The sequence below is a fragment of the Panthera uncia genome, chromosome A2 (genome assembly GCF_023721935.1).
Source record: "Panthera uncia isolate 11264 chromosome A2, Puncia_PCG_1.0, whole genome shotgun sequence".
Taxonomy (NCBI): Eukaryota; Metazoa; Chordata; class Mammalia; order Carnivora; family Felidae; genus Panthera; species Panthera uncia.
In genome coordinates, this window is record NC_064816.1 from 109,482,194 (window position 1) to 109,495,835 (window position 13,642).

General features: G+C 39.5%; 1 protein-coding gene across 1 annotated transcript in view; it reads left to right on the forward strand.

The window, feature by feature from the left end:
- Window positions 1-13,642, forward strand: part of DNAH11 (dynein axonemal heavy chain 11) — a 357,765-nt gene that overhangs the window by 86,240 nt on the left and 257,883 nt on the right. The window contains exons 21-27 of the mRNA XM_049641609.1: window positions 2,454-2,612; window positions 3,981-4,064; window positions 5,813-5,971; window positions 8,872-8,994; window positions 9,787-9,909; window positions 11,188-11,412; window positions 12,878-12,969. Coding sequence (XP_049497566.1) covers window positions 2,454-2,612; window positions 3,981-4,064; window positions 5,813-5,971; window positions 8,872-8,994; window positions 9,787-9,909; window positions 11,188-11,412; window positions 12,878-12,969 — 965 coding nt within the window. The remainder of the gene's footprint in view (window positions 1-2,453; window positions 2,613-3,980; window positions 4,065-5,812; window positions 5,972-8,871; window positions 8,995-9,786; window positions 9,910-11,187; window positions 11,413-12,877; window positions 12,970-13,642) is intronic.

Genomic DNA, 13,642 nt, shown 5'->3' on the forward strand with positions numbered 1-13,642 from the left:
CTACCATTTGCATGCTATAATATAACAGCATATAGTTAAATATTTAAAAGTCAGAGATATTTATCCTTGTACCTACAGAATGTGTTGAGGGATGTTTTGAATATAGTAGGGCTGGGTTACCTTTATTTTGAAGTCATTTTCGTGTGTGTGGCTCATACATTTAATACTCCTCTAACTGGATTCATCCCAAGGCATTTAGGTGCTTATTCTGGGCTGGTAGTAGACCCTAGCATTCAAGGCACTTCACTCCATGAGGCAGAAAACCATTGCCCCTTCAGGATCAGAGGGAGTGGTATGGTGAATTTCTCCTTTATAACAGATTCCTCGGTAAACTTACATTATGTGCTCTTGTTTCTTCATATCCAAAGGTACAGTAAACAGTTGAATTAACATTACTAGGTATATATATTTAGGAATAATTTAGTGTAAGTAATCTAGGAAAAATGACAAATAAAAGGGCTGTTTACTTTGGGGAGTGTGGTAGTCTAGACATTTAGAAAATCCTTTTGTAAAACAGATGCTGAAACATGTTCAGAAATGTGCAACTTTTCTTTTAGGTTTATTTATTTGAGAGAGAGAGAGTGTGAGATGGGGAGGAGTGGAGAAAGGAGAAAGGGAATCCAAGCAGGCTCCACGTTTTGAGCATGGAGCTCGATCTAGGGCTCCAACTCATAAACTGTGAGATCACGCTCTGAGCTGAAATCAAGAGTTGGACGCTTAACTCATTGAGTCACCCCAGGCACCCCTACATGTGTGACTTTATATCTATTGCTGAGCTCCCAAGGAAGCTCTGAAGGGCAGGGAAAAAAAGGAGTAGCTGAATCTCAGATGGAAAGCAGAGGCAAACAGAAGCTTCTGCTGTAGGAGTAAATGAAACGTTTATACCAGGGGACACAAAAATTCCTGGGAGAGCGTCAGTACTGGTTACACAGAGGGCCTTAATGACCATCTGAAGAATAAATTAATTGCAGTATTCATACAAAGTCACAAATGCAGTATTCATGCAAGGTAGTAGTTACACAGTAGTAGAAATCAGTGAATTTCACAGAGCCTCACGACTATGGCTCAAAGCAGGAATTGAAGTGTCTTAATATAGAGTATAAAGTTATTCACATAAATTTCAAAAAAAAATTTAACCTTTTAGCATTTAGCAGTACCTATATATATAGTAGAAATATAAAGATCAGGGGAATATTAAATAAAATTTGGCAATTAAATTTGTGGTGGGAAGGAAGGGAATAAAACTGAGGAGGCCATTAAAAGTTACCAATAACATAGTCCTAAGCCGAGGGTACGCACACACCCCACACCTTGTTATGTGCATGGAATTTTTCATAATAAAAAAAAATTGGTAAACTGAGTCATAGCATTGCAGTTCTTGGTTATAAAGACATAACTTGTAAAAATGAAATACATGTATAATGAGAGAAGATTGAAGTGCTCATATTCTTCTTGATAGAGTAGGCAATTGGGAGAGTTGAAACCTGAGGCCCAGAAGGATTAAGTATGAGTATTGAAATTTAAGAAAACCAGAAGAACTAAAGTAATGTAAGAGTTGAGTTGGGTATTGAGAGGAGGCTGGGAGAAAATATAAAGTGGAAAAACAAAGTTAAGTCCTCTTTTTGCAGAGCCAGTAACCTAGCGTAATGTCTGAACTTGATAAATGAAGAAGGAGCAGCTTGTGCATGGAATTGGGAGTTGGAGAAATGGCACCCAGAAGGATTGGAGAGAGCAGCAGCTTTTGCTGCGTTACAGGCTCTTCTGTACTCCTCTAACTTTAACCATGTGAACACACTACAGTGTTAATCAAAACTAAAATTAAGAGTTGGCTTATCAAGAAAGAAAAAAAATGACTCCGTTTGTATTTGGCGTAACACAGACATACATGCATAGACGGGATGGTAGCTCAGCCTTGGGAAGGATAATTGTACAGTGAAATTTCTCCTGCTGTGCTGTTTTTATCTCCAGTGTTTTATTCCATGAAGTCTCTTCAGTACATTTTGTACTACTGATAATCTCTAGGATATTTTTTAAATCCGAAAGTTCTTTTTTTAAAGAAGTGGTTTCTTCTTAAGTGGAATCTTCTAGAGCCTCACCATTTGCTCTCCAGCCAAGTCCCCGGCTATAAAATGAAAATCAAGAGAAAAAAATTGTACTCATAGAAATCTGATGCAAGAGCAAACTTTGCTGAAGCATGTAGGGGGCAATATTGGTGACAGGTTTGTCTTTATTAGTGGTCTACTCTGAATTTTTGAGTAGCTGTGAGTTTGCTTATCAAAAACCTCCATTTTACCAATACTTATACTGCTGATTTCTTTTAATGTTCATTTTAAAATGAAGGTTGCAAATGTTAACATAACTGGAGGTGTATAGAACCACGTGGCTTCTCTTTCTCTGGCAGTTCATTGGATGTTAAGGGTGTTTGCGTGCGTGTGTGTGTGTTTTCTCCTTAGGCAAATCAGGAGCTTGAAGCATTGGAAGAAGAAATGTTGCAGATGCAGGAATCTACCCATCTTTTTGAAGTGGCTCTTCCAGAGTACAAACAAATGAAGCAGTGTCGCAAAGAAGTAAAATTGCTCAAGGGACTCTGGGATGTCATGATTTATATCAGAGTAAGACACTACTTTGTGTGTGTGTGAGTGCTTTTGTATAAATAGGCAAATTTTAATGTCCGTATCATTTTGTAGGGGTTTTATAATGTGAAATGTGTGTATCATATTCCCCTCCCCTTTGAATTAGAATTTGTGTATCTCTTAGAAGATTCTTCTCTGAATCAGGTTTTTAAAAAGATTTTTAATTATTTATTTTGAGAGAGAGAGCACAAGTGAGTGGGGGGCAGAGAGAGAGAGAGAGAAAGAGAGAAAATCCCACGAGGGGCAGAGAGAAAAGGAGGGAGAGTGCAGAGTCTGAAGTCCCAAAGTGGGGCACATGGTCACTCGATGCCTGATGTGGGGCTTGAACTTGTGAACCTCTAGATCATGCTCTGAGCCAAGTTGGATGCCTCAATTGACTGAGCCACCCAGGTGCCCCTATTTTTAGATCTGAATGGAACTGTGTGTGATGAGTTGACTGCTTCAAGTTCTTTTCAGGGATTATGTGGGATATAAATAAAATTAATATATAACTATATAGTATGTGTATATGGTTACTTGTGCATGCAGATTCATGTATATCCTCCTACTTACATATACATGCATCTATAATGGACCTGACTAAAGTTAATTTATATACTGTTAATTCATTTACAATCTTCAGTGGGAAAATACATTCTGGGGAAGTAGGTATATTGCAACATGTGTTATACATAATGTTCTGTGAGGTTAGTTGAGAACCATAGAAAGAAATATACTGGGGTGCCTTGTTGGCTGAGTTGGTTAAGCATCCAACTCTTGATATTGGTTCACCTCATGGTCTCACAGTTCCTGAGGTGGAACCTTGTTTTGGGCTCTGCTCTGACAGCATAGAGCCTTTTTGGGATTCTCTGGTTTTTTCTCTCTCTCTGTGCCCCTTTCCTACTCATGCATGTGCATTCTCTCTCTGTCTCTTTCAAAATAAATAAAAAAGGAAGAAATATAATAAGGGACCTAGAATATGGTCAAGAAATTGATGAGTGTCTTAATAATGTTGTAAAATTGTCTTATGAAAACTCATGTTAGATGTAGAGTTTTAAAATCTGGAATTCATGGTAATATACTTATCAACTCAGAGTACTCAGGATTAAATGATGATGGTATGTATATGGAATTTGTCATTGCGACTAAAAATTAATACATCATCATGTTTTCACCTTAAGTTTGATAGGTCCTGACAACTTTTTTGTTTTGCTGATACCGAAGTTTTGACAAGTGCAGTTAATATTTAAATAATTGACTCTTCACTGGATGATGGAATCACTGTGTATCATCAGTTTATATATTTTGCTGTGGAGACTTGATTTCACCAAATGTTGTTGACACTTTTATCTGCCTGTGCGTTTTCAGAGAAGCATTGATAATTGGACTAAAACCCAGTGGAGACAGATTAATGTGGAACAGATGGATGTAGAACTCAGAAGGTTTGCCAAGGCAAGTTCCATAACTGTCGATTACAACCATTTATCTTTCTCAGCACCACCTCCTTCCATCTTGCCTAACCGAGTGCCTGGTATATTGGGCTGGGTGTCCTTATTTACTTCAAACAAGATGATATGAGGCAGTACTTTTTTTTTTTTTTTTTTTTAACTCTGAGCTAGTTGCATTTCTAATCGAGGCTCCCTTTTTGTGAATGAGTGGGTGAAAACATACTAGGGCAAATGAATCTGTGAGTAGCAGCTGTAATCTTGAGCTAGCTTTGGCTTTCTAGAATGCAGGATGTTAAGATTACAAGTACCAGGGCAGAGGGGTGCCTGGGTTAACTCATTTAAGCCTTTGACTCTTCATTTCAGCTCAGGTCATGATCTCCTGGTTCATGAGTTTGAGCCCTAAGTCGGGCTCTGTGCTGACAGTGGGGAGCCTGCTTGGGATTCTGTCTCCCTCTTTGTCTGCACCTCCCCCGCTCTTGAGCGCATTATGCGCTCTCCCTCTCTCTCTCTCCCTCAAAATAAAATAAACATGAAAAAACAAGTACCATGGCTGAGAGGGTAGGCTTAAGAAAGGTTTTGAATTCTTTCTTTAGCAACCATTATTTTGTATCTTAAAAGATACCCTTTGATTCTGAAATTTGGGGCAACTAATTGAAGTATGCCACTTGTGAATTTATATGGAATACTGTGATCTTTATTGACTCTTCTGATATCCCAGAGGGACTCAATATATACAGAACAGACCTTATTTGAATGTAGTGCTTTGATAGCTAGTCCCCATAGCTGTATGCCCTTTAAAGAAGGTAGAACCTCTTTGGATAAGCCAAAATGCACAGAAGTGAAAGGCAGTTAAAAAGTGTCAGGACTTTTTACTTTTTTGTTAACGTCTTTGTGTTGATCCCATCCTGTGCTCGGCTCCTACCAAGGCTTTCCGTTTTTTCCCCTCATATTATCCTTATCCTAAAGACCATAACAAAAATGTCCCATGATTCTTTTGGATGTCAGGGGGTCAGCATATGCCATTACTGTGCTTAGGCCCCCATTTGTCTTTGCTACAGTTTGATTATCTGACTTCAGAGAGACACCTTAATGCCCACTTTCAGCTGAAGCCATTTTTTTGTTTTAATAAAGTGGCATTGTCCTTTTCTTTGTGCTGAATTGTTTTATTATGGGTTTTCTCATTCACAATTTTCAGTGTTGTTTCATGGGCCAAGAAGACAGCCAAGTCAGGGGCCCTACTTGATACATCTTAAAACCATGAAATATTTAAGTGCCAAGGAACAAACATTCAATGGTAGCCAACATTTCAGGGCTGCCATTTAAACAAGTCAGGTCTTTGAAGGAAGATCTTAGTAATTCAGGTTAACAATCTCTGTTTTCTGCTTACTTATGTTTCCAGAGGAGATGCTCTTCTTTGCAAAGGTCCTGGAAACTCTCTTAACTTGCCTATATTTAATGTCCTATGGGTTTCCTCATGGGATATCCAGTTAGCGCCTATGAATAAGAAACCAGTGAATCTAAGTGGCTTGTACGTAGATGACTCATACAAATGAGAAGATCCTTTCTATTTCTCTGATTTTAGTCCTTAACCTAGGGGCTTAGATGCTTTCACTCTTTAGTAATTCAGGGAAATATATATTTATTCTTCTATAGAAGACAAATTATAAAATACTATTATATCTGAAGATCTGTTTTTTTGCTTTTTTTTTCCTTTTCTTTTTTCTTTCTTTATTTTTTTTTACTTTTCTTTAGGAAATCTGCTCACTAGACAAGGAAGTCCGTGTATGGGATGCTTACTCAGGCCTGGAAAGCACGGTCAAGGACATGGCGGCCTCCCTGAGAGTGGTCACAGAGTTACAGAGCCCTGCTCTCAGAGACAGGCATTGGCACCAGCTGATGAAGGCCACTGGGGTGGGTTTCCTAGGTCTTGTTAATGGAATATTTTTGTGACTGTTAAGTGTTATTCCTTGGTTTACGTTGTTTATCTTGAATGAAGTGGGATTTGTGAGAAAGCTTCTGGTCAAGGGATGCCTAGGTGGGTGGCTCAGTCAGTTAAGCATCTGACTCTTGATTTTGGCTCAGGCCATGATCTCATGGTTCATGCATGTGAGCCCTGCATTAGGCTTTGTGCTGATAGCAAGGTGCCTGCTTGGGATTCTCTGTCTCTTTGTTTCTCTCTCTCTCTGCCTCTATCCTAGCTCCTGCTTGTGCTCTCTCAAAATAAATAAACATTTAAAAAAAAAAAAGACTTGTGGTCAAACGGGGGAGATCAAGCTCCTTGAGTTAGGACCAACAAACTGACCATGCGGAGATCCCATTTCAGCCCCTGCTGTAGACTGAATGTGTCCCCCAAAATTCATAGGTCGAAGCCTAAATCCCCACTGTGATGGCATTTGGAGGTGGGGATTTGGGGAGATAATTAGGTAAGGAGGGTGGGGCTCTCATGAATGAAGTTAGTACCCTTAGAATGGGATGGAATGACCAGAACCCTCTACCCTCTGCCTTGTGAGGGTACAGCAAGATGTTAGGCATTTGTAAACCAAGAGAGACTTCAGCAAGAACCCAACACTGTATCAGAGGACTCTTGTTAGGATCAAACGAGATCATGTGAAGGCCTTGTATGGAGCACAGCATGGCTAGAAAGAACCTCATGGTTGTGGAGAGGATCAGAGGGTATAAAAGTGAATTCAGGGGAGAGAGAATTCTGAAATTGTGATTTCTTCCCCCCACCCCTACCCTAGGTCATTTAATAATGATGGCCTTTTGGGGCACCTGGGTGGCTCAGTAGGTTAAGTGTCCAACCCTTGATTTTGGCTCAGGTCATGATTTCACAGTTCTTAAGTTTGAGCCTCAAGTTGGGCTCCATGTTGACAGTGCAGAGCCTGCTTGGGATTCTCTCTCCCTCTCCCTGTCCCTCTCCCCCCCGCCTCTCTCTCTCTCTCTCTCTCTCTGCCAGTCCCTCACTTGCACATATGCTCTGTCTCTCAAAAATATATAAATAAACCATAAAAAAATGATGGTCCTTTGATAGTTTTGATTTTATTGGAAAGCATGAAATGATTTCTCATGTATCCATGAGACTTGAGGTTATATTTTCTAGTCTTTCTGCATCTTAAGAGCAGATGTACCAACTTTTTTTTTGGTGGGGGGGAAGGTGATCTTTAGGAGTTCAAAATATGTAAAAGGCTGCCTGATGAGTGTGTTGTCTCTTAGGCACACATTGTGAAGAAAGGCTCTCATGACTTGAAAGCAAAGTTGGCGCAGTGGGGAAGTTGAGGAAGGGGACAGTCAGGTGAAGTGGGCATAGCCTAGGCTTTATTCATCCAACCCGAACAATAACTCTGGGATCTTGGTCTAGTTACCTGTTCTCCATACCCCACTTGTCCCTTGTATGAAATGAAAATAATGCTGTAATGCCTCCCAGATGGATTTAGTTAAAACATTGGAAGTGAGATTATATACATAGATGAAGTATGTAGCAAGTTTCAGTTAACTGCCCTTGAAGCTGCTATTATTATTGTTACTATCATTATTACTGCTATGCTTTCCATAGTCTTTTAGACTTTGGATAATTAGACTTGGTAATTGATTGATTAATATATTCATTCAGAAAATCTTTATCAAATCTTCCAATATGTGATAAAGTATGTGTCCCTCTCCTTTATTTCCTCCAGTGTCATTTCTCACACCATTTCTTACCTGTATCAGGCCTTTCTAAAAGTCAGAAAAAGGCACCTCTTCCCAGGCTATCCTGCAGCAGCTAGATTCAGCCTCCAGTTGTTGACTGGCTAGGTGTCTGTTTTTCAGTGCACAGATTACACAACTGATCAGGGTGGCCCCATTACACATTCCTGCTCATTCTTTTTCTGAGACAGAACTCAGTCCACGGCCCCCATCACCTCTGGAGTAAGGTCAGAAGTGATGCAGACATAGCACTCATCTGGTTTGCTCAGGACTTGGCAGGTTTTAGCCCTGAAGGTTCCACCTCCCAGGAAACCCCTAATCGTGGGCAAATGGGAATGTGGAGTCACCTCTTTGGAGAGGCAGAAGGTGGCAAGCAATGTTAGAGATTGGGGAGAGGCAGAGAAGGCGGCCGCTACCTAGAAGCAGAGAAGGTATTCTTAGCAGCGGCAGGAAGGGAAGTAGATTTTCTGCAGCTATGTGGCTGAGTCAGCTCTTCATGTTTGAGGGGGGCGGTTGAGTTTGAGCACTTAGGAAGAGCTGAGGGCTTAGCAAATGCTGGGGTTGGGGGTGGGCAGTTAACAAGATGATCGGGAGATAAATGTGAATGATATTTTCACATGGTAATAATGAATAATGACCCTATGAGTAAGAATATTTTTTGCCAAGGAACAAAGATTAAATTAGTGACAAAACTAAGTTAAATCACGGAAGCAACTGGGAATTATGTTCAGTGAATAGAGTACTTTAGGAAGAAAAGACAAATGAGCTACTCCCTGATCCCTGGGATTTCAACCAAATTAAAATAAATGAACAATGTGATTCTCTTTAAAAATGGGATTTGTGGGCAAAGAGATAAGAAATGAGCTGACAAGGGAAGGATATGAAACAAAAGAATGCAGTGGAGTGTGAACATGGCCAGAACCTTGGCCCTAGCTTTAGGTGGGTGATGCCTCAGTAACTATGCGTTAAAAAGCATTGTCTTTAACGGGCCCCACCTTGCAGAACCAGAGGTGTGCTTAGCAGCTGACTTGAATATATTTAGCTGTGATCTGTTTTTCTGGCCATTAGGCCAAAGAACCATTAATACACGTGTAATGTAAATTTCGCCCTTTTTTCTTGCAAATCAGGTCAGATTTTCAAAAAACGAAGCCACAACTTTGGCAGATTTGTTAGTGTTGCGGTTGCACCAAGTGGAAGATGATGTCCGGAGCATTGTGGACAAAGCGGTGAAGGAACTGGGGACTGAAAAGGTGGTGTCCTTGGGCTGTTTTCCTTTTACACCGAGCTAGTTCTGTGCTGTAGCCCCTAAGAGTCTGAAGCCCCCATGCCATGAGTGTGTCCCATGAGTCCCATTTTCTTCTCTGCCACTAGTTTGTGTGTGACTTGGGCAGGAATCTGAATCTTTCTAAGCCACAGTTGATGTGTAAAACAGGAGGGTTGACCCAGTCGATGATGATGATGATGATGATGATGATGATGATGATGATAGAGAACACTTAAGAACATGTCATTTGCTTTGTTGCAAGCACTGCTGTTAGTGCTTTATTTACAGTATTTCATTTAATTCTGAGGTAGGTAATACTCTGACCCTGTCTTACAGATGAGGCAGCTGAACGGCAGAGAGGTCCCTAACCACAACCCCCCACCCCATCCCCCAGGTTCATGCAGGTTTATTCAGGCACTAGAGCACTACCTGTCGTCTTCTGGCTGATGTGAAAATCATCTCTAACAAATGTTTAGATTACTTTGGAAGTCCCTTTCTGCTCTAATGTTCTGTTTCAGTGAAGCATGTAAATCTCAGATCCAACAGAAATTTGATGTTAGTGTGATGCTTATTTTTGTGAGGTGGAATTCATTCTCTGAACCTCATCACCATGAATAATTTGCAGGAGAAAAAATGAGGCCAGTAGTATTGGATAGCCCTTTATTTTTATTTTTATGTTTTGCAAATTGTGAAAGTTTTTTAAAATTCCAGATGATATCCTAGATATTGGTAGTAAATTAAACTTCTGTGCACATAACTTAATACTGTTTATGTCTAGGCTATTATTGAAATCAGTCAGACCTGGGCAACCATGGAGTTCTCTTATGAAGTTCACTATCGGACGGGCATTCCATTGCTAAAATCTGATGAACAACTTTTTGAAACTCTAGAGCACAACCAAGTAAGATGGGTATATTTACTGAAGAATTTGCCTTTTAAATGATAATTATAAACTTTTTCCAAGTTCTAGTATTCAATATTTATTCGTTCATTGGGCATCTACTTGTCCTGACTCTGGGCATGGTACCCTTTGAGATCAAAAGGTGTGAACACTTGTTCTCATGGAACTTGTACCTGAGCAGGGAGACAGACAGTAGGGCTCCAAGGAGTCTAGGAAGTGACAGAGAGGCTCTTTGTCGGGTGGGTGAAAGACCTGGGGAGAGCCTTGTGAGTTGGGCTGGTAGTCAACAAAGAATGTCAATCAAGAGGGTGTTGTGGGCAGTGGGGACAGTGATGGTTGTCAGGGGCTGGGGAGTGGGGGAGGTGGGGAGATAAATTGGTCAGAAGGTATACATTTCCAGGTATATAAGTAAGTCCTGGGGATCTAATGTATGTCATGGTGGCCATAGTTAATAATACTGTATTTTCTACTTGAAAGTTGTTGGGAGAATAGATCTTATTAACACACCCCTCAAAAAAGTTTATGGCGATGGAGGTGTTAAGGAACTTTATTGTGGTGGCCATTTTACAATATATACATGTGTCAAAGCATCACATTGTACACTTTACTCTTGAATCATGTAACATGTCCATGATAGCATATTAAAATTGGTGGTAGAGGAGAAGTCAAATGTGTTAAATACATACAGGTGAAAGAGAATGACAAGAGGCCTTTCCCCTGAGTGACTTCCTGAGATAGCATCGGAGAATGGTCAGAAGTACTCACCAGACTGTTCAGCATTAATGCTTGGTTTGTCGACTAAAAGAGGAGAAAAATGGAAACTTCGGGGCTTAGGAAGCTGTAGAGAAAGTTCGTTTTGGTTTCTTTTTTTTTTTTTTCAGTTTTGGGAGAAAAAGAAGATTTATAACCTTGCAATTATTAATAGGCAGGTACCCCAGGGAGAGACTGAGAGAAGATGAAGGAATACAATGTAATTCCTAAAGCCACACCCGGGAGCATAGTATTTTTTTCTGCCTACAAAGAGCTACATGGTCTTCCTGTGGAAGACACATGAAATGCAGTTGCTGCTACTTATCTTTTTTCTTTTGGAAAAAAACGTCTGTATGAATATTGAATGCCAATCGTTCATTTACTTAGCAAATACTGAATGCTTATTCCGTGTATGGCACGCTAGATCCTGGGAATCCAGCAGTAAACAAAACGGGTATGGCCCCTCCTTCACGGTACTTTCAGTCGCCCACCTGAGCTGTTCCTTACCATTCTTTTCCTTTGTTTTAGGTTCAGTTGCAGACTCTTCTTCAAAGCAAATATGTGGAATATTTTATTGAACAAGTGTTAAGCTGGCAAAATAAATTAAACATTGCAGACTTAGTCATCTTTGCTTGGATGGAAGTCCAGCGAACTTGGTCTCACCTGGAAAGCATCTTCGTTTGTTCGGAAGATGTTCGAATCCAGCTTGTGAAAGATGCTAGAAGATTCGATGGACTAGATGCTGAATTTAAGGTTCATAGAAGACAGACTATTTTCTAGCATAGCAGAGTTTTCCAAACAATATAAAAATCTTATAAAAAACATAATTTGGGGGTATTTCTAAAAATACGCTTTCGCATTGTAGGATGCCGATCAGGAAGCTTTATCTAGGGAAGGGTCAGATAGTAAGTATTTTAGGCTTTGTAGTTGTTTATGGTCTCTGTCATAACTGCTCTACACTGCCACTGTAGTGTGAAAGAAAACAGACACTACATAAATGGGTGTGGCTGTGTGCCAATAAAACTTTGTTTATGGCCACTGAAATTTGAGTTTTCTAGAATTTTCACGTGTCACAAAATGTTAAGCTGCTTTTGACTTTTTTTTGAACAGGTTAAAAATGTAAAAACTATACTTTGCTCCTAGCCATACAAAAAGAAGCATCAGGCTTGATGTTCCCCTTAAGCCCTGGGTTGCTGACCCTTGCAGTAAGGTCTTAATTAAGTAAAGTACTTCAGGCGGGTGGGGGGGGGTGGGGAAGCCAGTAAAAATACTACTAGTTACTTGTTTATTTCATACGCGCCACAGACAACACATAGAGATGTACACATGATAATGATAAATGATTTGAAAGACTTTCAGCAAAGAGTAGTGGCTATACGTTTTTATATAGAAATGGGGAATAACTATCTTTCTTCCTATCTAAAGAACACCCAGAGGTATATTTTAACTTATTTTTTTAATGTTTATTTATTTTATTTTTGAATGGAGAAGGTTCAGGGAGAGGGGGAGACAGAAAATCCCAAGCAAGCTCCTAGCGCAGAGCCTGATGCAGGGCTTAAACTCATGAACTGTGAGATCATGACCTGAACCGAAATCAAGAGTTGACCATTTAACTGACTGAGCCACCCAGGCATCCCCGTACTATTTTAACTTTTAAGGAAGAATAGACTGCTGAGTATTCGTCTGATTTTCATATGTGAATATACTCTAAGATTCTGGGTTCTCTGTCTCAATTCTTTTTGTTTGGACCCAGAATGGTGGTAATGCCCATCGAATTTATTTTGATAAAAACTGTGTGATTGTACCTTGTTTTTGGCCTTCATCTAAAAGTTTAAAAGCAAAAGTGAGCAAACATGGGGTTAGAAGTCTCTTTCACCTTACTTTCTTACAATTCTTCATTTTTATTTAAAATCTTTTTTTAGTATTTACTTATTTTGAAAGCGAGAGAGCAAGCAAACAGTGGAGGGCAGAGAGAGGGAGGGAGGGAGGGAGAGAGAGAGAGAGAGAGACAGACCCAAGCAGGCTCTGCACTGTCAGCATAGAGCCTCACGTGGGGCTCGATCTCACAAACTGAGTAATCATGACCTGAGTTGACAGACACTTAACCAACTTAGCCACCCAGGTGCCCCTGTTCTTCATTTTTAAATTCCTCAAATGGATGAAAAATTTAGAAAAGTAATTTCTAATATCAATGGCTCCACCTTATACTTTCATACAGGAGTTAATGTTGAAGACAGCTAAAATAAAGAACGTTCTAGAAGCAACATGCAGACCTAATCTCTATGAAAAACTTAAAGATTTGCAATACAGGTAACGATAAAACTATGAAGTGATGAATTTGTTATAATTTTATGAGATTGCTTTTAAGTATGTTACAGCATTTAACATCATGTTATTGTAGATACAACTGTTAGTAAATTTATGATTTTGCTTATAGTTGTCCAGTTACCTTGGACATATTCGGTGGTACATAGATAATGTAAATCAAATACATTTCTCTTTTCCAAATGGGCTATCATAGTAGTAAAATGAGAATATTATCAAGAGACTTGACATGAATGATCACTTCTTTTATTGAACTATCCTCCAAATATTTATTAAGCATCTCTTCTCTGCCAGCAACTTGGAATGCACTTAATAATTTCAAGTCTTTTTTGGGTATACAGCTAATACTAGAAATTACCCTTAGAAAGCATGTTAGTATTTATGAAATCTTTGTCCTAAAGGCCATTTGTATATTCTGGCTTTTGATTACAAATGGGCAGTCAGGTACTAAAAGAAGTTTGTGCAGAACTGTGATTACTTTTTATTGCAAGGTAGAAAAGAGCTCTAGATAAAAATGAATATTACACGAACAAAATTATTCATGCTTTGGAAGTTTTTTAGAGGTAAAGTTGGCCATAATTTTAAAAGGGTAGATTTCCACAGAAGTTAATTTCTTTCTTTCTTTCTTTCTTTCTTTCTTTCTTTCTTTCTTTCTTTC